Genomic DNA, 26,150 nt, shown 5'->3' on the forward strand with positions numbered 1-26,150 from the left:
CCATTTCACCGCTAATTAGGGGGTCCAGCAGCCCGCCGACTGACAGGGTTCAACCGGGCAATGTAGTGCCTGCCAGCTCCCATCCCGTGCGCTTTATAAAACGCTCTTTAATTCCCCGGCACAATATCATTAACTTTGTAAGTGGATGAACACAATGGACAAGCAATTTAATTAACTTCTAGCATTGAATGTTGGAGGGGAGACTAAATGAAATTAATGCACAATATTTCCCAGGGAGGCAGCCAACCTTGGGAGTAGGTCTGGATTGTTGGCAGGTCAGGCGCTGCCGTGGGTTTGGCCAATTATGCCTTGTTTAGACCCATCCATAATATTTTCCTCAAAAGAAAATAAAATCAGTGGTTTTGAGATCAATCATGAGCGCATGTCGCTCTGCATTCTGGGAGATTTTAGAATAATGAAGTGGAAGCCTGGAAATAGTCTGCCTGAAGCCTCAGGAGTCTGCAGAGCTAAAATACAGGTACGATTACTGATCCATACAGCAGAGGGGTTTACTCGAATAGACGATCAATAAAGGGAAGGGCAGAGGCTGGGTTTGGGAAATGTAACAAATACTGTGGTTTCCTTTTATGGATCTGGGCAAGGAAAATGTTGGCTGGTCCTTTAGTTTGGCCCTGATTGAAATATCTTAGCAACTGTTTACATATTTGACATTGATTGTCTTTGTGGCATTTTATTCTTCCTCCAGTTTATCTGTCTGACTTTATCGGGGCCTAAGCAAAAATATGCAAGGGGTTTTCATTGCTCTACAGGGGTTGGGCTTACAACATGTTTCTTTGTTTTGTTTAAAATCTAGAGGATTCAAAGCAAGACTCTAAATTTATCACAACAAGTAAAAAACAATTTATTTAAGTGAACACATTTTTCTCAGCATGCACATTTTAACTATTGGATGGAGGCCTTAGTTTTATCACCATGGTTTCAAAACATGTTGATGAAGTTAGATAAAATTTAAGATCATCAGTTACCCTCTAACATTTTTGACAGTTTGATGCTGGAAGAAAAATATATCCTTTGGATTGGAATTTTATGAAGGTGACATGTTTCTGTGATTGACTGCTAACCAGTCCACGGTGTATGCTGCTTCTCACCCATTGGTAGCTGGGATTGGCTCCAGCACTCCAGTGATCTAACCTTGCAAAGCAGATGGATTCACCCATTTCCGTGTTTCTTACTGGTGAATTCATCTTGCAAAGCTCCCATCTGAACATATGGGCCCTGTAAGAAAGTGACTGGACCAATCAGGAGTAAGAGGAAGTACTTTCAAGTGGCAGAGTCAGGACGTAAGCAAGCAGCAACAAGAGGCCAGTGCAATTATGGCGAAAGACATTAGCGTGAATGCTGCTATAGCAGCAGTTTTATCAGAACTTGACATTTCTTCATTAAAAGAAGAACAAAGAACAGCTTTGTTTTCTTTTTAAAATGACAAAAGTTGTGTACTGACATGTCTACAGTCGCCATGGTTCATGTTATGCAATTCTTGATGGAGTTTACTCCTCAGTAGCAGTGCACACCTACGATGTCTTGTGTTTTGTTGCTCTGATTGGCCCGCAAGGATGTGACAGACAGAACGTTCATCCAATTACCCTCAGAGTTTATTTTAAGGCTCCGCCCTTTCCTGAATACAGTCTATGGGAGATTTTCTAGATGGATGTGTGAAACACATCCATCTGGCATGTCAGGCTACCATGGATCCTGAACAGGATAAGTGGAATAGGTCATGGATGATGATTGTAGAAACATGTTGAAAACAGATTGTGTTAAACATAAAAAAACAACATACATAAAACCTTTGGGTTACAGGTAGTATTTACTTTGTAATTTTTGCATTTCACATTTCATACTGTTAGAACAATACTTCATAGTGTAACTGAACAGTGTATATTTTACTCATTCATAATAACAAACTTGGTAGGTAGTTGTACGACCTCCAGTTTAGAATAAATTTTATTGGTGGTATCTAGGACCCTCAGGTCCTCTGGGATGGATCTACAAACTCTTCCTAGAACCAGAACCAAGTAGGGTGCTGTCAGTGCCTATGGTCCTCACCTGTTGAACAAACTACCAGAGAACCTGAGGCTTTGACTAAGCTACAAAAACACACAGGTGCTGTCTGACCCGTGCCCAAATGATCACCCCCATAATTTTTTAAATACAGACCCACACTGGTGGCAGCCAGACACATATGAATGCGATGTGAATTTTTTTTACCACTGCTATATTCCATGCACAGCTGGCCACTGCAGGCAAAGTGTTAAACATGTTACTTGTGTAATTATGACTTACAATGTATTGTAACACATTAGAGACTGCGTTATAGGATAAGAAACTGTCACACTGGATGGTATCTGTTGTGTCACGGTAATGTTGCAGATGGTAATGATTGAGCTTGTTAGGACTGACTCAGATTGAGAAGTGAAAATAGAGCCAGAGGGAAAGATTCACTGCTCTGTACTCTTTGATTAATAATTTTTTATCTGCTATTGAAAAATGCAACACTGATACTGATGATCAGCCTGATACCATCTATTGGTCCTGATAATCAGCCAGGCGGATAAACAGTCTTCCTTTCCTGTACAGTATGCTCTACTCTTAATGTGGTAGAATGGATTTCTCCACAGTTCCAAGAAAAATATGTTATAAAAGGTTATTTTTACCCTCACTATTAACCATTCCAGTCTGCACAGAGTTAACCAATCTGAATCTATGCTTGGTCTGTGTTATTTACTGCAGATGCAGCACTGATCAGTTTCTGGTTCTGCTGTAGCTACTTTAATTGTAAGTTATAAACACCAGCTGTGTTTTGCATTGTAAACCAATTTTCTTGTAGGCTTTGCTCACATGGTCTTTCATTGAGACGGAGGAAGAGCATTAAGGAGAGTAAGCTAAAATTAAATCTTGATTACAGTGAAATAAATTTAGCTAATTGATGTTTCCCTTCTTTTCATCTTTTAACAGTCTCATTTCCTTCCCAGGGTTCCTTACCTCTGCTCCATAACAAACACACCAACACACACGCATACACCGACACACACCCCAGAGACAAGGGCTCCTTCAGGACGTGACGGATGGCTCCAACACTTGGGGCCGCTTTCAAATCACAGGAAGTGACAGAGGAAGTTTTAATGAGAGTTTTGTCTGTGTATCCAGTCAGGCCTTCCAGGCAGGCGATGAATAATAGACACTGTGGCTCAATACTCTGAATACTCAATCAATGGCACTGGGAGAGGGCCTTGGCAAACACGTATGGCAGCTCGGGGTGGGCGGTGGGCTCAGGAGGGGCAGAAAATACTCCTCCATCTGTATCTGCAGCCTGAAAAAGCATCTCTATTGATGCTGCTCACTTTTGTGCTGCCGTGTTTTCCTTCCCTGGGATGACAAACAGGCTGTTTGTGCAGTATTGGAGATTTGTGCAGAGAAGGTGCTCTTTGAGCCCCAGACCCTGCATATCAATGTCTTCCTCTCTGGGACACGGGGCAGAAACAGATATGTGGACTGTGACATTCCCACAGCATGCTGCTCTATTGTGAGCTGCAGGATTCAGCCTTCACGCTCTGATTTAAAGGAGAATTCAGCCGCTCTTTAGTGACTAATGAGGATATTATGCAGCTATTAGTCAGAGCTCATGTCTCTGCCTCCTACTCTGAGCTGTTTTGACACAGCATGTGTTTTCTGATAAATCGTAACACCATCTCTTCATGACAGCTCATCTGATTGACCTTTCCGATAAGACTCTCTGTGTGTGCGTGTGTACATCTCCTAGCCGTTTTTGCGCTTGTGTTTCTATGTGCAGGTTTATGTGTGAGTGTGGCATCACTGTGACAGATGAGAGGACTCCTGGGATTTTTGAGCAATGAGAAATAAACTGGAAAACAGCCCATTCTGTCTCTGCTGCCTGAGAGCAAAATGTCACAGAGATATTTCTCTGAGGTGGCTGTAAGGAGTTTCACAGTCAACATTAAGATAACCCTGATCATAGTGCAAGCTCTGAATCACATCAAAAGAAGTGCTGTTAGAGAGTGATGCAGTTTTATTACTGAGTTATCTGGTCTGTATGTTAAAATGGACCATGCTTATTCATGAAAACCTTAAACATGACAACAGTTCTAGTTAAACTGCTGCAGGAGATTATTGTATAAATAGTCCCATTCAACTGGGTCTTCTTCAGCTTCAACAGCTGAAGCATCTGCTGCTTTTACTGAGAGTCCAAAGGCTTCCTTTGCAAGAACATACTAAGATTAGGGGTAGACTGATCATCATCCTGGCTGTCTATCAGGACTGTTACTCAGCATTTTTCCTATGTAACACTGTTTTAATTTAACCAAGAAGCCTGGGACATTGAGCATATTAGATCACTTCCTGTTTCTAACTTCCTGTGCCATTTCTCACATTGATAGAGCTAGTGATAATTTGTTCATTTTTCTTCATTTTTTGATAATTGCTGTTGTTTATTTGCTGTACATTTTCAAATGTTCACAATAGGGGTATGCAAAATGAAAAAAAGTCACAGTTTTTATGGTCAAATCACAGTTAATTTCATCACTGTTTTACCATTTTTAAGACAAATTTGTAAGTTAAGGACCAAAAAAAATTATTCACCATATTTTTTGTAAATGCAAAAAAATACTATTTAAAGTTAAATTAATTTTTCTTCTGCAGAAGCCTGTTGCTCAGTGCATTAAATATTTTACATTAATTTATGTATTTTTCCTGCTTTCTTGTCTATTTTATGGAACCAGTATCTGTATTATCTGCACTAGGGTTGAACAATTTGGGAAAATAATCTAGTTGGGATTTTTTTTAACCCAATATTGCTATTGCAATTTAATATGCGATTATATCCTAAGTTCTTAATCTCATGCATTTTCCAACAAAAACAAGCAATACGTCATAAATACGTCATATACTAAATCCAACACAATATTAGATTAAACTAGGGCTGGACAATTAAGAAAAAAAAAAAAGAATCTAACTGTGATGATTTTGAGTCATTTTGCAAGTTGGATATGAGCTGTTGTATTAACAGAATGATAATTTTGATATAATTCTAATGTTTAACGAGAAAAACATGGTATACATGGATCATTTTTCAAATTTTTGTTGTTGTCTGTTTTGGATCCTTTGTTCTTTTGCATTGAAAATGGGCACCTGCCCCCTTAATCCCCCGTATCTGACCCTCTCCTTGAGGTGCTGGTACCTGACTTGGGGTGATCTAAGGAGTCCTCAAGCGGTGCAGCTTCCTCAAAGAGCTAGGGCCATTGTCTTGTCCGTCTGTATTTTACTGTATTGTCTGTTTTGTATATGTCTGCCGTTTGCCGTGTTTTGTTTGTTATGTCTGCGTCTGATAGCATTGTTATTTTTTTTAAACAAAATAAAATATTAAAAAAACAAACAAACAACAACAACAACAACAAAAAAAGAAAAACGTACAAAAATGAAGAAAATTGGATTTTCTTTTTTTGTACACTATTCTAAAAATATGCCATTAGGATAACTGCATGATATGCAATGCAATATGTCTCTGCTGCAAAAATTTTGACACAAATTTCAGGTTAAAGAAATATTGCACCCTCTGTGATTTGAAAATTGCAGTAGGCCATATTGCAGTTTAGTCTGATTTGTGATTAATTGCCCAGCCTTAATCTGCACCACTTTAAATTTTGATTTGTGTTTCTGCTTTTATGTTTTTAAATCAACTTTTGTGTTTATAAGGTGCTTTTTAAACAGTGATTTTCATTTTAAAGCATGTGAGCTATAAACTGAATTCCCACAGCTCTAGCTCTGCAGGAGTAGCCTGTTCATGTGCAACTTCATATGGCAGAGGTACTTCAGCCTGATTTACAGACTGACAAAATAAGTAAATATAAACATAACCCAGAATATGATTAATTTCTGAGACATGTGGTTATGCAGTTTGGTGACTGGATGTTATTTTAGTGTGATCTTGAGTTTTATTTAAAGATGTCAAGTAAACGTTGATTCATGGAGCAGTGCTTCTTCTCCCAATGAAGGAGAGAGGAGAGACATGCAGGCTGAAGAAGTGCATGGAAATAAATGATTACACCATTTTAAGACATTTTCTAATTGCGATAGAAATCTTTAAGTTTTAGTTTCCTTTCCAGCCACGAGTCACTGCTGTGTTGGGAAGCAAAAGGAAGAACTACAAGTAATAAAGTCGATTCTACGAAAAACAGCTTTAGCAGATTGCCGATACATTGTATTTCTTCACGATCAGAGATTGTCGTATCACGCACCCCTAGTTCACTAGTCATCATTAAGTTCTTTGTTTGTTGTTCCTCCTGATCTGCTCAATCTTTTTTTTTTTAACTACAGCCTAGCTTAGCAGTTAGCATCTCTTGTTATGGCTTTTTTTTCTGCCCCTGTCTTTCCTGCCTGTTTTGTCATTTCACTCTCACACTGCACCACAGTAAGTACACTACATTTAATGTAGTAAATAAGTTTATTTCTAGCTTTGGAGGCGAGGATTTCTTAAAGAAGATGCAGTCATTAACTTAAATGCATATTGGTTCTAACAGTTTTGGAAAACAAATCTAGCAAACAATAAGTACCTAAGAGCTAAAGAGACACCCAAGAGATTTTGAATAACCATCAACCAGTTATGATATTCGTATATTAATTATTTTCTTTATTTCTCATATGTATCATGCAGACCTTGTGTGCATTATACATTAAAAATAGACTGTTAGCAGCAGTCAAAACAACATCAACAAAAACGCAGTACAGTCATGGATGAGTGAAAATGAGTGATTGCTTCATGAGATTAACTGACTGAGAGACACAATAGAATTAAGATTTAAGATAAAATTAAACTGATGACAATATGAACCAAATTCTGCATTACATGGCTGGGAAATAAAATCTACGGTAAGGCATTGCTAAGATAACTACCCTTATTTTAAAGATGTGTAAAAATCATACTTAATGTTTGTGTAGCAATTTTAATGCAAGGAATAAGTAGCTACATGCTTGAGGAGATGATTTTCAAACTTTATAAAGTATTTTGCAGAGTTTAAAGAAATTAAACAATCTTAATTTTTTTAGACAGAGTGCTTTACAAGGACATCATTACACTCACTGGTCATCGTGCTGCACTGAGCCATCAGCCTGCACTCTGCAGGACATTACCCTGTACAGTACAGTGACACAGTGATGACACCTCAGTGTGTGTGTGTCGGCTCTCCAGGGAATACACACTCTCCCTCTGCACAGATTGGAGGTGAGACCTTGAAGAAAAATTATTACTTTTATGTTTGCTTTATGGCTCATTTTTCACATTAAACACAGAAAATCCATGCAGGGGTCACAGAATTCCTGCTTCTCTCTGCAGCAGGAACTAATTTCTGCAGCCCTCCGTATCGATAAAGCATTCAGAGGAGCACAGTATGCAGCACGCTATGTACTGCTGCTCGCAAGTCTCTATTTTCCAGCAGCCAGTCTATTGGGACTTGTTCAGCCTGTATCTGCTGGGGCTTTTGGAAATGTCAGCTACACACTCATACCCACACATACATGCATATTGTGTCTGTGTGCCCTTATCTGTGCGGCCGATACATGCTGCGATAAGAGATAGCTCTGCCAGGACGAGTCATAAACTGGCTTTTATAGCGCGCTTATTGTCTTTCCGTCTACAATTATGGTGATTACTCATCTCCCCCTCCCTCCCCCCACAGCCCCCCACGCTGCACTTAATAGACTGCATTTTACTAATGGAAAATTAAGTAGCCATGGTGGCAGAGGGGTTTATAAATATGTAAAATATACTTTTAATTATTTCAAGTGAATCTGGCAGCTAATCAATAAAGAGGGACGTGACAAACATACGTTTGACACGGGCCATTGTGGAGCTCGGGATAACAGATAAGCTCAGCCTGTCAGCGCAGAGGGGCCATAATGAAGATTTTGAGGCTGTCGTGTTTCAGACAAATGGATTAATTGTGCCCTGCTAATATAATAGCTTCTTCATGAAGAGTGCAGCGGTGAGGAAGACGAGGGAGAGCAGCTGATGTCAAATAAATATTTATCAGGGTGCAGGGTTAAGTAGATTTCTGCGATTACACGGATAGCCACTTAAGCAGAGCTGTTTATCATTTATTTGAGAATTGATTCATGCCGTTATGTTTGATGCCAGATTCATTTTATTTTTGTAGAGAGGCAGTGAAGGCCTGTGGAGGGATGGACTTAGTCTGCAGAAGAGAGAGAGATGTATGAAGTGCTAGAGAGACTAACTGGGAGTGAAGGGTTTCATCTTAAACTTCTTCAATTATTTGGCTGATAAGTGTTATATTTTTACATAAAACAGCAATTTAAGACTCACTGCAGACATTATGCTGTTTAGAGTGACTGAAATATGCTGCAAAATTGGAAACATTACTGTTCCTTTACTTATTTGTCAGTGTAAATTTATAATCCTTGTTGATTTCAATCTAAATTACTCTCTTTGTGTGGATTTGACTTCTTTTCTTTATTCTAACATTGTTGATTTTTGTCTAGCTCTTGTTCTAAATCTCAATTATCTTTCCCCCCTTTTGTTTACTTCTATTTCTTTTACAATTTTTAGTCAATCTATGTCAGGGATGAACAACTTGACTACCTAGACTAGAGGTTCCCAGCCTTCTTTACCTTTTTGCCTCCCTCCTTGCATCTAAGCTGAGCCAAACCCCCTCCTCGAGGGACCAACACAGAAAACAATGATATTTTGCAAACATCAACATGAATTTGAATTGGTTTTTGATGTTTTATCGAAACAAATAATATATAAGTGATTTAATATGCAATTTATCATTTAGTTAGTGTGTGTAAATTAAATTTTTACAACCTCAGAGCAGAGAAACTCTCACGACCTCCCTGAAATCTCTTGCACAACCCTCAAGGGGTCCCAGGTAGGAATGGGTATTGTTTAGTTTTTTTCTGATACCAGATGTATGACATAAGAAAATGGAACCAGTGCAACTTAACACTTAAATCACACAAATTCCATAACGATTTCTTGCCTCTCATTTGTGGTGGCGAGGTATTGAAATGAAGTATAGAAACCTGTGCTGTAATTCGGTCCACTTGGTAACTGATGTGTTGGTGTCAGTACCATGTTGGTACCGGGTACTCATCCCTATTCCCAGACCCCAGGCTGGTAACCAGTGACCTAGAGGGCCACATAAAGTTTACTCTCTCAGCTGAAAGGCTACATTTTCACAATTTGTAAAAACTCCTAATATATAGATTAGGGCTGAAATGATTCTTCGAATTATCCGGGTAATTCGATTAAAAAAAATCCTCGAGGTAAATTATCTGCCTTTTTATCCCAAATTATCCCTTAATATGTGTGTTCTCCATGTCAGTGGATGGTCTTAAAAGGTCACATTTTTATTCTATGGTGGATGAACTGACAAAAAAATGTGCAAAAATTGAAAGTGAACACCCTTTTGAAAAATAGACCATATTCCTGTAATCTAGTGGTTCACCTTTCAGACCGCTGTGTGAATGATGGAGCTTTATTCTTGCTATAATGTGAAATATGTGAAATATTACATTCATGCATAAAATAGAGGATTTTAAAATGATTAAGTGTTGCTTTACTTTAATGACAACTTGGAGGATAGAAATAAACTACAATAGAAGAAATAAAGTGTTGGCACCAAACATTTCCTAGGAGAGGGTCCCTAAACCCCAAAATATGGCATAATCTAATGTCATTATTTAACTTCTTTTCCTTGTAACTTTAAGAAATGTATACTGTCATCAGAACTTCATTGCACTTTTAAAGTATATTTTCTTTAGAGAACCTGTTAATACGAATTTTTGATAAAGAAGTAGTTCATTTAAGGGACCAAACTTCTTTTCTCATTTGTCTAGTGCTACTTCTCTTGAAAAAGCAAAAGTGATTGATTAAAAACATGCAATATTTCTTATTAGAGTACTCGATTAATTGCCAGAAGAATTGATAGAATACTCGACTACAAAAAGAATCTATTACTGCAGCCCTAATATAGATGGATGTATTCTTTATTGATCTTGAAGGAAATTCAAGTATTCAACTACAGTTGACAAATTCAAGTATTTCAAGTAGTAATGATATTATAATTACTTATTAAAAAAAAGGGAAAATATGCAGTTTAATCATAATTTGTTGCACTGTCATTCATATTCTAAAGCTTAAAATACAACAAGAATCCTTGACTTAATGATCTAAACACAGGATTATTACCAATTTAAGCTGCTTTTCAAATAAACTAGAATAGAATTTACTGGTTATCGAAGTCTGTTTTAGTATATCTAGAGCAGTGGTTCTCAAACGGTGTGGCAAGGCTCACTGGTGTGCCTAGAACCAAGTCTTGGTGTGCCTTAGCGATTTGTACAACCATACATAATTACTGAAACTATACAATAACTTATGTTCAGTCAGCAGGCTGGAATGGCGGCGCAGGGGTTAGCGCTGTTGCCTCACAGCAAGAAGGTCCCTGGTTCGCTTCTGTGTGGAGTTTGCATGTGTGAGTGTGACCGCGCCTGGTTGTCTGTCTCTGTATGTCAGCCCTGCAGTTGACTGGTGACCAGTCCAGGCTGTACCCTGCCTCTCACCCAATGACAGCTGGGATAGGCTCCAGCTCCCCTACGTGACCCCTAATGGGATAAGCGGTATAGAAAATGGATGGATGGAAGTTCAATCAAGACCATGTTGACAAGAAACACACATGATTTGTAGTCATAAGTAGTTTTTCTTTATAAGCAGTTGTAAATTTGCACTTATTGCTGTTTTTCACGTGTGGTTGTTCTGTGAGAAGGAGAAGCTGGGGTGGAGGAGGGTAAGGAGTATGAGGAGCATGAGTGCGATTAGCTAATAGCGTGCTAAAAAGCAAATCAGCTGGCCGTCAGATGATGAGGGCTTGCATGAGATCAGCTGATCTCAATTTTAAAGCAGTGCTTGACTCTGTGGCCTGCCTGAGCTTGATGCTATACGCTCGATTTACTTTAACATGTTTTAAATAGGCAGTTTTGTATAGATTTGGATTTGAGCCTTCAAGTTTTGGCTTGATCTTAGGTGCACCTTGCACAAGAGAGGTTGAAAACCACTGATCTAGAGTATTCTACAGTAAATTTAAATGATTCTTCATTAAAGCATTTTACACAAACAATTTAATCCATTAACATCCTCTTTTAGACTGAAAATAAAAGAATAAAATGTTTCTACTTCAGATATTAACTTGTGCATGGTGTTGTAGCATCTTACGTGGAATTACTTTATGGCAGATTGTGGCATGTTTTCTTCATGTTATTTCATGTTACATGTTTAATTATTTTCATTGATTAAAGTCAGGTTTGGTAAAATCTGTTGTTTCTTTCTTTTCTTAAAAACAATCAATTCACAACTCTTTACTAGCATTGAAAATCAGTAAAAACTGATAATTCAGTTGATTTTGAGGTTGAGTTCACCTGGGGCTGCAGTTGATCATCTTTTTCTGTCATGTATCTGTTTTTCTATTTTCAATTTATGTACTCAGGATTTTCTTAAAATAAATTTAAGAAAAAATAGCAGTCCACCCACATTGCTTTTTGTTTGTGCTTGTTTTGAACAGCTTTAACTTTAAACATGTAAATATTTCACTGTAAAATTGATTAGTCTAAATCTTTGGCTTTTCATCTTAAACCTTGACTCATTTATTGGAATCGTTCCCCTCTTTTTTTCCCCGTCAAACAAATTGATTCGTCGACTGATTCATTCAGCAGTCACACTTTGACTTTGCAGAGCATTTGCAGTTCAGAAATATAATTTCTAATAGAGTGAAATATATCATTTTTCTCCATAATTCCGCCATATGTCATATATCAAAACAGTCATTTTTACTGGAGCAGTTGCTGAAATATTTCCACAAACAGCAGCAGTTAGCACAGTGGCAGCGTTTTGACAAATAGCTTAGTTTTCCCTCCCTGGCTCTGCTCTCATATCCATCTCTGCCGCTCAGTCTGTCGTCGGCACTTTAAGGTGAAAGAGAACATAAAGACGAGCAACAAGCCCAGATCTGTGAGGGGGGCCTTCCGGGAAGCTGTCCTCTCGCTATGGGAAAGTGTGACCTTGAGTCCTGCTTCACCCAGCACTGTACCCCCCCACACACACCCACCCACTTCCCTCCTTCTCTCCGCAGGAGGAAAAGGGGGGTGCGGCGGGGGTCTGGGTCACCAGCCGCCGTTCTCATCAATTAAATGTGCGACAGTGTTTTCCATTGGCTGAACTTATTTGTCAAGGAGATGGGCAGGACCTCATGTTTGTGCTTTTGACAAATCAGCAAATGTTTAATCTCAAGATGTGCCTGCGCTCATAAATAATGCAGAGAGCGGGCCGAGCCGGGCCAAAACTGTCCCCCAGAGCGCCGGAGAGAGAGGTGTCTGCAGGAAAACCCTCCAGACTAAATCATCCTGCATGCACACGGGCTTTATTTCTGCAGATGTCTCTTTTTTGATCACACCTCCCAAAACTCACTCCATCACTCACCTCCACCTTTACCAAGCCTCATGGGCTTACTCATTTTCATTTCACTCTTTCTTTTCCCAAGTACTTGTGCATGCAGAGTTGTGAAAGATTTAAATCAAGTACAGATACTTGTGTAAAAACAGATTGTTAAAAGTAGTATTGATTCACCTTTTTCCTGCATTGCAGCCCCATAGTATCCTCACTACGGCTTTCACAATATCAGCATCTCAAACATCCATGTGGTTCTAGTCAAACCTGCTTTGATACCTCAGTGATAGAAAGTAGAGATCCTTGTTATCCAATATTGGATCTTTCTTTTTTTTTTTGTTTCAGTTACCAAAAAATGCAGACAAATTCTATCTATTGTGCAGGAGTTTGCCTGCAATTTTTTGATGGATCCATTCCTTTCTTCTGCATCTCCACTGTGAAAAAGGATGTATGTGTGTGAGTTTGTTTACTTTAACTGATTGTGTAGATGTAAAACAAGTTGGATAGGGAAGTGTCTCTGCTCACTAGACCCCTCTTCTCCATCCAGCTTCCTTCAATTTGGGCTGTAATATGGCCTAAAATATTGCAATATAACACTGCAGTCTAGTCCACCCATTAAGGCTCACAGCTTTGATTACATTGGTATGTTATCTGTAGTGATACAAACCGATGAGTTTCTGAAAAGTTTCATCACATGAAATCATCTTTTAGACTTAAGGAGCTCTCCTTTGTGATCAACCTGGAAAAAGCTCATTTGGAAGCACAAACTTTTTACTTCCTAGTAGTCGATGTTATGAACTGTTGGCTCTGACAGGGAGTTTGTTGGGTCGGGTGTCTCCAGAGATTTTTAAATCCTGTCTTTTCAACAATCCTTTCTGGGGCCGTGTCATGGCAAAAAGTTGAGTTAATGCTGCCATAATCTCAGCATCATCTTCTTGCATATTCTAAAGATTGTTGAACTTTTTTCGACGTCTTTCAATTTAAAGCTGAACCACTGCCGGATGACAGATCCAGCGCTGTTTCTTGTTGTCTGTCTTCAACACCGCTAACTCACCTTAGCGGTCTGTTTACTTTCAACGCTATGCCATGCTTCTCTCTCCTCTGCTGATACAAAAAAAGGTACATGGGCAGTGGAGAGTTTTCTGGATGAGCGAGGTAGTGAACTCTGCTGTAAGAGAGAGGTGTTCAGAAACAACAGGAGAAACAAAACTCCTTATACTCCACGTTCGTGGTATAGACATTTTAATACCCTTTATGTGGCAACAGCTGCGATTCACAGAGTATAGTTGATATATTGCCTACTTCTACCTTCAGCGCTTGTCTTCATGTCTTTCTCTCAGTTTTCTTCAAGTAAATGTTGGTCCTGGGACTTGTCACGTGATTGATCCAATGAGAAGTCAGCCTGAACATGAGTGACTGCCTTATTTATTTGGGTTAGATGAGTGGTATTGCTGGAAAATTATATTCCAAGGATGCAAAAATGAATGAAAGCAGTAATACTTTAACTCTTAAGTAAGGAGCCTGCTTTTAAAATCTACAGGGTAGAAAGGATTCGGGTTGTCACTAAACTAGAATTTTGAACTTTGATATGATTCTGGGAAAAAAATTGGGAGAATTTTTTGTTTCTAACTGTGGTAAAAATGCAGACAAACTGTCTTAATCGGGTATATTTTCTCCAGATGGCTTTTGGTCAAAGAAATAACTGAGGAACATGTCGGTACTTTTTGATATAATCAGTCAAATAACAGTGATGTTGTGGTTTTAGATTATAAGGTGTATGAAAGTATTTAAGTAGAAAGCACAGAGTTTCTCATTGGCATTTAGGGTATAAAATCAAAGTTGAACACCTCCACTTAGATACAGTAATAGAGTATTTGTACTTTGTCACATCCCTCTCTTCACTTATGTTTTATTAAAAGTTGCTCTCCCTCCTCTTCCTCTCCTTTGAAGGCAGACAGAGACAGAATTATCCCGGGCTAAGAGTCTGCAGCGATCTCAAAGACAGAGCGGATTGAGGCCGAGCTTTGCCTCCGTTTGCTCTAAATGTAAAGAGGGCGACAGAAAGCAGTGTAGCGGACTGTGAACCGCATCAAATCCCCTCTCTGCACCGCTCTCACTCCTTCTTCTTCCCACACACTTTGATTGGCTCGTCCCCCGACTGGGAAAGTTTCCTGATTGTTCACAGGGAAAATTAAGATTTTAAGCCTATTGAAGTCGATCTTTGCTCGTTCAAAAGTCCATCTGAATGTGTCCTTTGAAAGCTCTGATTGTTGACTCGCCACATTAGAAGAGTCTGAGCCCATAGCATACTGTACTGACAGCACCGTGCACCTGTTGTTGTGTAGCTGATGGTGTGTAGAGTGCTGAGGAGTATGTTAAAGAGCACAGTTTATTAGTCAAGCTTTCTGCTGATATGGGTCAATGCTCAGCACGATCAACATGGTGGAAAGGTTTAGTACTGCTTTACGCAAACTGGAGAACTAAGGTGAAAATTATGAGTGAGTGTACTCTCTTTCCCCAATTTCCCTGTTTCTGTCCTCTACATTAAATAAACGTAAAACATACTTTTGCTAAACAGGTTTCCTGCAGACAATTAGGGGACACCGACATCGATATATTGTATTTTGATAAAGCAGCTGTTGCAGTGATCAGCCATCTGATTAAAGGAGCATAAAAACCATCCTTATTCAGTTACCAACATGCTTTTACTGACTTTGTTCAGCACAAAAGAATGAAAACCTCCCAAGGAGCTATGCAACAAGTATCCTATGTAACAGGGATTGTCCCTCTCTTTCAGGCTCTCGGAAGTTTCTACTTTATCCACGAGTCCTTGAAAAGCATCCACCAGTTTGATTTCAAAGGTGAGTTGCCCCCTCAAACACACATAGACACACATGATGACCACAGAGTCAGAATAAAATCTCCTCATCGTGCCCCCTCATCCCACCCCTGCATATCACACACAACCATCTGCAGGCTATTCTGGCTCCCATCAAACCCAGCGCTCTGAGATTGGCTCTGAGGATAATGTAAAGGCAGGCCCACAGAATGGTAATGCTTATTAATATTAGGATTTAATTCATAAGATTTCGGGCCTGCAGTAATGGTGTGTGGCGGGTTATTGGACAGTTACGGCGGTCTCATCAGCCTGTGGTGTCAGAGGGCCCTGGGGTCCAGCGGCCGCGCTAATTAAAGGAGGGATATAGATGTGGAGATGCCTTGATTCCTATTAGACCAGAGTCAGCATTAGTACCAGTTACCCCAGTGAAGGACAGGGCGCAGGCATGGGAGGAGTCAGGAGGTCAGCGTGTACACGCATGTGCTTGAAGATTTGATTTAAAGTCAGAAATATAAGGATTACTGAACATTCACTGAAGCTCATGCTTTATGTTGTAGGTCATTTTTATGGCAAACACTGAGTATTGTCACTATGAGAAAAGTGCATGGAGTGAAAAATAGCACTCCAACAAGACAATATCACCAATGAATTAAGGTGAATAAAGCTGATCAGCTCTGAGATTATGTATGCCATATAGATAGAGAATCACAGCCAATCACAAGAAGAAGTCAGTCTATGGTTCAACATGTTCACAGGAGATTACAACCTCTGTAGCCTTGTGCTTTGCCACTGTTTAAGTAACAACATAATTATGTCATAGATCTCTGTTGTTTCTAACTTTCAGCTTGATGAAGGATTTCAGCCATTAGACGTTCACCTGACATGCCAGAAAGATTACTTCTTATATCCATTGCATGAATATACACTGCTCTAAAAATAAAGGGAACACTTAAATAACACACTCTAGATCTCGATGAATGAAATATTCCAGTTGAAAATCTTTATTCATTACATACTGGTATGTGATGAGTAAAAAAAATGTTAGAACGATCAATGGAAACCAAGATCATTAACCCATGGAGGACTGGTTTCAGAATCATGCTCAAAATAAAAGTGGAAAAATCAGATCACAGGCTGATCCAACTTCTGTGAAATTCCTCAAAACAACTCAAATGAGGCTAAATAATGTGGTTGCCCCCACGTGCCTGTATGCAATCCCTACAATGTCTGGGCATGCTCCTGATTAGACGATGCTATTCTCCTGAGAGATCTCCTCCCAGACCTGCATCAAGGCATCAGTCAGCTTCTGGACAGTCTGTGATGGGACGTGTCGGCAGTGGATGGAACAAGACATGATGTCCCAGAGGTGCTCGATTGGATTCAGGTCTGGGGAACAGGCAGGCCAGTCCATAGTATCAATGTCTTTGTCATGCAGGAACTGCTGACACTCCAGCCACATGAGGCTGGGCATCGTCGTGCATCAGAAGGAACCCAGGGCTCAGTGCACCAGCACATGGTCTGACAATGGGTATAAGGACTTCATCCCAGTACCTAATGGCAGTCAGGGTAACTCTGGCTAGCACATGGAGGTCTTTGCGGCTCTCCAAGGATATGCCTCCCCATACCATCACTGACCCACTGCCAAAATGGTCATGCTGGAGGATGTTGCAGGCAGTAGAACGCTCTCCACGCATCCCCAGACTCTCACATCTGTCACATGTGCTCAGTGTGAACCTGCTCTCATCTGTGAAGGGTACAAGGCACCAATGGCGAATCTGCCAATTCTGGTGTTCTCTGGCAAATGCCAGTTGGCCTGCACGGTACTGGGCTGTGAGCACAGGCCCCACTTGTAGACGTTGGGCCCTCATACCAACCTCATGGAGTCTGTTTCTTACAGTTCGAGCAGAAACATGTACATTAGTGGCCTGCTGGATGCCATTTTGTAGGGCTCTGGCAGTGCTCCTCCTGTCCCTCCTTGCACTAAGGAGCAGATAGCAGAGGCTTTCAGTGTGGCTCTTTGCTCTTTTTTTAATAAAGAAATGTGGCCCAGTTCTGACAAACTGCAGCTTTACTATGGCTACGTATAAGCTAGTAGCTACACCAGTGGCAGCTATTGTACATACCAGCTTACAGTACAACTAAACTCTGCCTGTAGCCACCACCTCATTCTCCTCAAGTGATGCTGATTGGTCAGGTCTGCCTTTAGACCAGGCACAATCTTTTCAAAAAGGAGTTTTAAAAGATAGATCAATCTGATGACAGATATAGAATATGGCCAATCTATCTGCTTTGCAAGGTTAATCAGATGTCTTGAATGATTTCACCCATTTGGTTGTTACAGCTGTCTTTTGAAGCCAATCCATAGCTGCCACCATATTGAAAATGCTCTCTCAAATTAACGTTTAGATGAAAAGAAAACAGACAAAGGCAGAGCTGAAGTAGACTTGAATCCTTCTGACAAATAGCTGCAACCTGCCTGCTTGTAGTCATCAGATATACCCTTAATTTTGCACAAATCCCTCTAAAGCTATTCTCAAAACAAAAATGGATAAGGTACAAAACATTTTGCCCCCTGTACAGCATGAGCCAATAAAGGCATGAACTATTCTGACCAAAGTTGTTTTTTAAACAGGCTGTAAATTTGTCTACTTCTAGCATAAAAAAGGACATTTTTGAAAAGTTGTGTGTGACTTGTGCTCAAGGTTGTTTGTAACTTCAAGCTTCAAGTAAGACATACATTTATACCAAGGCATACAATCAGCTGGTTTACTCAGCTCCTGATGTCCTGAGTTTAGCAGAGAGCTCCCGAGAGACAAAACATGATCATCATCAATTCAACCATCAGTAATTTGATGGTTTACAGCCTGTGCTTCTCTTATTTTGTCATAGCAAAATGTTGGTGAAAATTTTGATAGATGCTTGCAATAAAAGAATATATAATGTTTCTCTCTTTCTGGTGATTCAAAGCTTCCTGCACAGAAAAAAACATTTTCTGTTCAGTAATTGATAATATAAGCCTTTTTATTAACATAATTTTACAGAAAACAATCAACAGAGATAGCATTTGATATGAGATGATGGAATATATTTGGAGGTCCAAATAGAGATTTTACATCTGCTCCACTTCAAATAGGATGTAATCTGTACTAAAGCATCGTCATCAGGACTTCCATGCATAAGTTTGCACATATTTTTAAAACTTTTTGACTGTTGCAGCATTTACATCCTGCATACCAGTGGTCACAGTGACCTCTGTTTTTCTTTCCCATGCTGGGTATATATAAAGAATATAATCACAAATCTCTGTCATGACTCAGAGCACTGATTAACAAGCACTTTACATTCCCTGAATCAAGTTTAAAAATGGAGATGTGCTGATCTCCTCATCAGCATCAAATGCTTCAAAGACATTTACTCTAAGATAAATTCAGGGTCAGGGTGAACGAAACTGAATCCATCTTTTTTATAGAACAGTGTCGGATGTATTTTTTTATCCTCTTCTCTAGCTGCTGTTCTACATTCTGACCAGTAGGTGGTGCAGTTGTCTGAAGAGCAGTGATCCAATTTCTACAGGACGTTTACACTCACACAAACACACTTTGAACAGAAACAAACCTTCAGTGTTTGTAAAAGAATGAATAACCTATTTCACCTTTCCCCCTTCTTTTCCTTCTCTCTCTCTCTGGCTGTTTTCCTTCAATCTGCACTTCAGCTAAGAAATTCAAGAAGGTGGTGGGGAAGGAGACCTACTCAGAGACACTAGAAAGCACCCCCACACTGGAGAAGGAGAAGTTTCCACAGGACTACTTTCCTGAGGTGGGTGGAGGTATAATCAGCTCACCTGACTGAATACCAATGATTTTTTAAAGACATCTGTGTTTCTGACAAGAGGACTGACCGATCCACAGTTAGAGCTGGAAACTTGGTACAGTTGCTAACTGTTGGATCTACAACAAGTTTAAAATTTAACAAACCAAGATAAAATTTCCATAAAGCAAGAGTGCAGGGACAAATGCAAATGAAAGCAAAAGCATTATTAAAGAAACATTAAAAAATTATAAATAATAATGAATCTAAAACTCATTGTATTTATATTAAAAAAAAACAATAAATAACATGTGATGGCACTCCCTGAGTTAGATTTTTAAATATCAACGTAAGACAGAAAATTTACAAATTAGAAATATATTAAAAGCACATCAGTAAAGCAACAAATTGAAATTTAATGTGTATGTATTCATTACAGAGTGACAATACTGCTTTTTAACAATTGCACACTAGGAAAATCCAGTTTTTTTGTTAATTGTAGGTATCCACAATGCCTAAGTTAAAAAAAAAAAAAAAAACTGTTATTGAGTGGTCCAAAACCATTGTATTTTATAAGTGTCTTTTTTCCGTGTTTAGTTTTTGGGGCTTTCACTGCATTCATTTTATAGCTAGGACAGCAGATAGTTGGAAGTTGGGGAAATAGAGAGTAGGCAATTGCACACGGAAAAGGAGCCATAGACCAGGTTTGAAACTGGGCCACTTTGTTGACAACAGCCTCTGTACATGGGGTGTAGAGACATAGACTCTAGGCTATCATTGGCACTCCTCTTGTTTGTTCATGTAAGTCTAGTTTTCTCTTCTGTTGCAAAAGAACCAATCTAAGTTGTTGACAATTAAAAAAAAAAAGTCAAATCATGACATGAAGAAAGTCTACATATTATCCCAGGGCGTTGATACCATTGCATACAAAAGAGAGACTAACTTTGTACGTTTCAGAAACATTTTTTTTGTGTGTTTTGACCATCAAACTTATTTTTGTTCTCCAGCATTGAACAACAAGTCGGCCCATGAAGTTACTAGGTGTCTGCAAGGTCTTAAAAAGTATTAAAAGTTGATAAATCAATTTAGCAAAAATTCAGGCCTCTGCAAAGTATTAAAAATATTACATGCTAGACCATAAGGTTTCAAATTTTGTAGCTGTTTCCAGTGTTAATATTTTTCAATAGAGGTGTTGGGCGGGTGTTTCCACTTTTGTTTTTGCATTTAGTTTTGAGCACAGGTGAGATTCTAATGGACCTCCACCTGATATGAAGTCAGCCTGCATGCTTGCTTATGTTCTGCCCTGTTCAGCTATCAGTGCTTCCTGAAAGCCACTGCCACCCTGGCTAGCAGGTCAACTATGTGATGTGTGCAGGTAAAGTGATAGGTAAATGCAAGTTTTCTGGGATGAGACTGGACGAGAAGGAGTTGGTGCTGAGGCTGGGGTCAGTACTTAGGTCAGGTCTGGTCAGGTGGATGCTTATAAACATTTTACAGGATTTAGCAAATTAACAGCACCTTGGTAGTGAAGCTTTTACCCACTGTAAATGTTGGCACTGCCATTAACTCAATGATAGCTTTATTTGCTTACTACAACAGCAAATAATTTCTGCATTTTCTTGACTTTGTTGTCATGTTTTTTATCTTACAATCTGCACAAAACGCGTACATAACTATGTCATCAGTGCACCTGGTTTGAAATTGAAGATGGGATCTTCAAGTATATTTAGAGTCTTATGAAAGTCTTGAAGAGTGTTATATTTAATTTCAGATTTCCTGGTTTAAAATTCAAGTCCTTATTTTCAGGATGTTATTGATAATTTACACTAAAGACATTCACTTCCTGAATTTGTCTAAAATTATTTAACTTCTTATTTGTTTATGCTGCATGTCAAGTTCTACTGTAAAATTTATTTTTCTGCTGCTTGATTGCGCTTAATGACAAATCAGGCTGAAGAATTTCAATCATGAATCAGACAAAGTCCTCATCGTATCCCATGGTGCATTTCTCTGCTCACTCCGCTATGTTTCAGTTTCCTGGTTCTCACTGTGTGTGCGTGTCTGTGTGTGGTGTGTCACCCATGGGGGGGGGCTGAGCGCCGAGCATGTCTGTGCTGATATAGTAATAAAGAGCACGGCCGCCCGTGTGTCATCCCCGCACTCCCCACTCATCTGTCAACCATGCTCCGCCGGCCGCCGCTGCAAATATATGCAAAACAGACGGATACGGCCCCTTCACACACTTCCCCCCAATTTCCGTCTCTTTCACACACACTGCAGAACCCCCCCCACCCACTCTCACAAACACACCCACACCACTCATGGTTCCCCTTTTTCTCATTCTACAGATGATCTAAAACCAATTACACTGATTGAAGCTGTTTAAAATGATTACAGCAGAAGCATTGTTCTGCATTTAACAGGAAGAGGAGAGAAAAACACCAAACAAACCAGCGAGAAAGGTGTGTATGTGTGTGTGTAAGATGAGAAAAGTTTTGCACAGTGATTTATGCCTCCTTCCCGGCTGCAATATGAATCTGGGATGATGCTCCGGAGAGCAGCACTCCAGATAATGTTAGCCCATTTAAAAAGAGCAGATTTGTGTAGTCTATCAGGGTCGCCGAGTATTTTTTCTCCTCCTCCTCCTCCTCGTCCTGCGTAGTGAGAAATTGGTTGTTATCATAGATCACAGATACTGCTCAAACCTCTTATGAAAGATGAATTAATTTCACTAATGCTTTAATGCAAAGCTCTCATGAGGGAGGCAGACTGGTGATAACCCCTGCCTCGTCCCCGCTTCCTCCGCTGCTGATTTATGCCCTCTTTTAGTAGATGAAACCGCCTAGATTTGCCATCCATCTGCAGCTTTGAGGAATCCTATTACACGCAGATACCGGACCGGACACACCGCCGCGCATGAGTCCCCGAACCAGTCGCTCGAGTCTCTCAGCTGCAGGTCATGCAGACGAGTAATTGTTTTTCAAAATGAGGAAGAAGGATGATTTAAAGTGAATAAAAAAGAGGCAGAGGGCGGGTATCTTGTTTACATGCTCATAACTAATCAGAGCTGAGGAGTGATGTGTGTGATCCTCAGAGGACAGAGAGAGAGTGACAGCAGACAGCACAGGTGCATGATGGGAGACAGATGTGTGTATTTCTCAGCTCATGTCTTACCTTTACTGTCAACCATTAATAAAGTGTCACTGAGCTTGCGGCTGATGACATCATGGTGAAGGAGGGATGTGTGTTTAGGTTTATGTGTCTGAAAGAGAAAAAGTCCCATTTAACTGAATTTGAGTGGTTCAGACCTTTGAAGTATGAACGTCTAATCTCACCAGTGTCTAAAGATTCTGTAATTCTGGATTAATCTTTTAGTGAATATGTTTTTTTGGACCATGAAAATGGAAGAAAAAACTAACAAAAGTTAATCAGTTGACTGTAATAAAGGCAATAAAGGAATTTTTTCTTTTTCAATAAGTGCTTATTCAGATTAATCAATAACTAAAAAGTTGTTTGTGTTTATTGGTTTATTTATCAGTTTTTGAGTTTTTTTGGCTCTAGAATCATATATAAACGGTATTTAAGAGTTTTGTTTTAACAAGATATTAACCATAACTACCAGAAACTAAAGAAATGCCTTCAGATAGAACTATTGCTGTCAGTTATGACTACAGTGTTGATGTAAACTTTATCCATTCAATAGTTTCCTTTTTGAAAACATTTGAACAGTCTGGTTACCGTCCTCCTTTTTGACAGTAACCTAAAAATCTTTGAGTTATGAACAACACAAGACATTTTAGGAAACCATCCTGGGATTAGTCAACCTTTTATCTTCAAATCTTCCTGTACAGGTATAATACATTTTCTTTGTTGCCCCCAGCTATCATAATAAAAGTGGCTTCTAACTGGGTCAGAAAGTTACACTATTGCTACCTTCTCAACAATGACTACACATTGTTTTTATGTTAAATTACAATATATCACATTTAAAGCTCTGTTGGGTACTGTAGCCTTTTATATCTTTAATCTGCCATCCTCCAGGTAAGAATAAAATGGTTTTATCTTTAAAAGTCATGGCTGAAAACTTAATGTGCTTAAAATGTTAAGTTTTGAGAATGCACCGTATTATTGGCAAGATATCAGTATTGGCAGGTGTTAGCTTAAGTTTATAATTAGTGTCAGCAGTTATGAAAAATGTGAAAAAAAATGTTGCCGAATTGATAGACCTACATTAAATGAAGTTGTTTTTCTTTATTCCTTGAACTTTTAATTTGTTCTAAGGACTAAAGTTTCTCGTTATAAGCGTTGTAGTTTTAGGGCTTAACTACATAATGTCTATATCAGGACTGTGAAAGATAAAGGCATTGGCTCTTCCTCAAATGAATTCGTACATATCAGTATATTGAATATTGGCAGATATTGTGCACTTGCTGCAATTTTCCTCTCCAAACAGGATTATATAAAGCTGCATTAAATCCATGAATCCAATTTTCTTTCTGAATTGCTGCTATCTGCATGCTTTGCAAACTGCTTTGATTTTTTCCTTTTATTTTGAACTGCCTTTCAGTGATTTCATTAGTTTCTACCCCCTGTTCAAGTCTTCCAGGCACTTTAAAGCTCTGTGTTTGTATGAAAATGAAATGATGACCAAAAATATTGTTAATCCTAATAATCGTCCATAGATTTTATCATGAATAAAATACTGGTTGATTGCAAAAGTAAAAGTATTCCTGTAAAAGTATCAAAACTTAAATTCTTTCCAGGGATTAATTAAATTAGTGATTAAATGTTTAACTTTAAAGCACAGAGTGGTAATTTAACATCAAATGAGTGCATGAAGAGAACACACAGAAATAAAATCAAACATGTCCATCTTCCCTGAATATTATATCTTAGATTAAATCCATTTTCATTTCCATCTTTCTCCTGATGGCTTTTTCTCTTAGCTTTTAAAAAGTGTCCCGACTCTGTGTCATAAAATAAAATATTGGATAAAATCACTTCCTGCTTGATTCTGATTTAAGTGACAGCCAGTCCATATGCAAAACATCAGTTCTTTCCGTAATCTGGCATGAGTTATAGCTTAAGTGAAGGAGAGAGCGGCCGGGACATTAATTGAAATGCTGAATAAGAAAGAAGTGGACAAAATAGTGTGTGCATTTCTTCTGAAAGGTCGGCGTGATGGATTTGGCGGCTTGTCGTTTCCCGTTATTCCGTCAATCTCTCCACTTCCCCAGCGGACATTAATATATTTATTTGTTTGGCGCGGTAATACATGCCTCCAAAAACCATTGCATCATAAGGATTTGTCATTGCCTTATATAAATAAAGTATACGACCCGGACCTTAATGTGCCCTTGCTATTGATTGTTTTACACCGAAGAAAAAAGAGAGAGGCAGTAGTGGACAGGCTGTAGATCAACATCCATAAGAGTTTGTATTTGTTGTTTGGCACGGCGAGTGCGTCCATAAAAGCATTGACTTTTCATGCTGCCCTCTGTGTGCGCTCTGATACAGGGCTGTGATTACTTTCAAGTTCTGCCCCCGATGAAAGTTAACTTCCCCTCATGTTCTCCTCCTTTGATTTAAACTCTGTACCTGATTCATGGATGAGATGTTAAGGAGATGAAGTCATTTAAACTGGCATCGCTTGTAAAATGCTCTCTGCGTTTATCACCGGAGAAGACACCTGTGACATGGATGCTGTTCTCTGTGACAGCTGTGATCCATGAGGCTGCAGGAGCTCATAAACGAGAGCATGATGTTGGAATTAAAGCTCATTTTTGCATGTAGATGAATTTAGAAAAAATATCCCATTTTAAATCCGCACCCTTATGCAAAAACCCATTTTTAGTTGCTTTTTTGCTCTCTGAAGTGATATCATTCTAGTATTTCGAGTCTTTATTTTTCATATTTTAGGGTCTAAATGACATAGGATTAAACATTCTTGAAACTGCAACAACAGGATTAAGATACAAGAGTGACATTATTTTCATGACCCAGAAACAGCCATGGCAGTGTTCTCCTGATGACTTCAGACTGTATTACCTAAATAATCATTTCCAGGTTGCAGAATCACCGTAGGTTCTGGTCTACCTCTGCCTAGATGGGTTATTGACTTAAGTTTATGTTGCCACTCAGTTCAAGGCAGAAGATTCGTGCCTGTCATGTCTAGTCTTCAGTGTAGCTGACTGTCATGGCACCATTGAGACACCATAGGAGGTGGGAATAGATATTACTGGGGTAAAAAAGATACAGTATAAAGACAATAAGACCATGGAGCTTTGGTGTGGTGCTGTTACAGACGTAATGTAAAAATAATTCAATCTGCTGTTTGTATTGTGCTAGTCAGTAACAAGAAGAACAGCTGTAGGAGCACATACAGGTGCATTTCAATACGTTAGAATATCGTGGAAACTTTTTTTTTTATTTCAGTGGTTCTATTCAAAAAGCAAAGCTCATATACAGATTCATTATACAAAGAATGAATAAAATGAAAGTATTTCTTTTAATTTTGCGGATTATGGCTTATAGTTAATGAAAACTCAACATTCAGCATCTCAAAAAATAAGAATATTACATTAGACCAATAAAAACGATTTTTAATACAGAAATGAAGGAAGTTGATTTGCATGTACTCAAAACTTGTTTGGGGCACCTTTTCAGTGAATTACTGCATCACTGCGATGTGGCATGGAGGCGATCAGCCTGTGGCACTGCCGAGGTGTTATGGAAGCCAAGGCTCCTGTTATACTGGCCTTCAGCTCTTCTGCGTCTCACCTTCATCTTGACAGTACCCCAAAGACTCTCTTTGGGGTTCAGATCCAGGGAGTTTGCTGGCCAGTCAAGCACCGGAACATCATGGTCATTTAACCAGCTTTTGGCACTTTTGGCAGTGTGTGCAGGTGTCAAGTCCTGCTGGAGAATGAAATAACCCTCTTCCTAAAATGTTCTGGTAAAGGGCTGCGTTGACATCAGACTTCAGAAAACACAGTGGATCAACAGCAGCAGATGGCA

General features: G+C 39.2%; 1 protein-coding gene across 2 annotated transcripts in view; it reads left to right on the forward strand.

The window, feature by feature from the left end:
* LOC121511093 (inositol polyphosphate-5-phosphatase A) overlaps positions 1–26,150 on the forward strand; it is a 280,564-nt gene that overhangs the window by 136,184 nt on the left and 118,230 nt on the right. For both annotated transcript variants that reach the window (XM_041789627.1, XM_041789626.1), the window contains exons 5-6: positions 15,285–15,348; positions 19,039–19,142. In XM_041789627.1, the coding sequence (XP_041645561.1) occupies positions 15,285–15,348; positions 19,039–19,142 (168 nt within the window). The remainder of the gene's footprint in view (positions 1–15,284; positions 15,349–19,038; positions 19,143–26,150) is intronic.

The sequence above is a fragment of the Cheilinus undulatus genome, linkage group 6 (assembly GCF_018320785.1).
Source record: "Cheilinus undulatus linkage group 6, ASM1832078v1, whole genome shotgun sequence".
NCBI classification, from domain to species: Eukaryota; Metazoa; Chordata; class Actinopteri; order Labriformes; family Labridae; genus Cheilinus; species Cheilinus undulatus.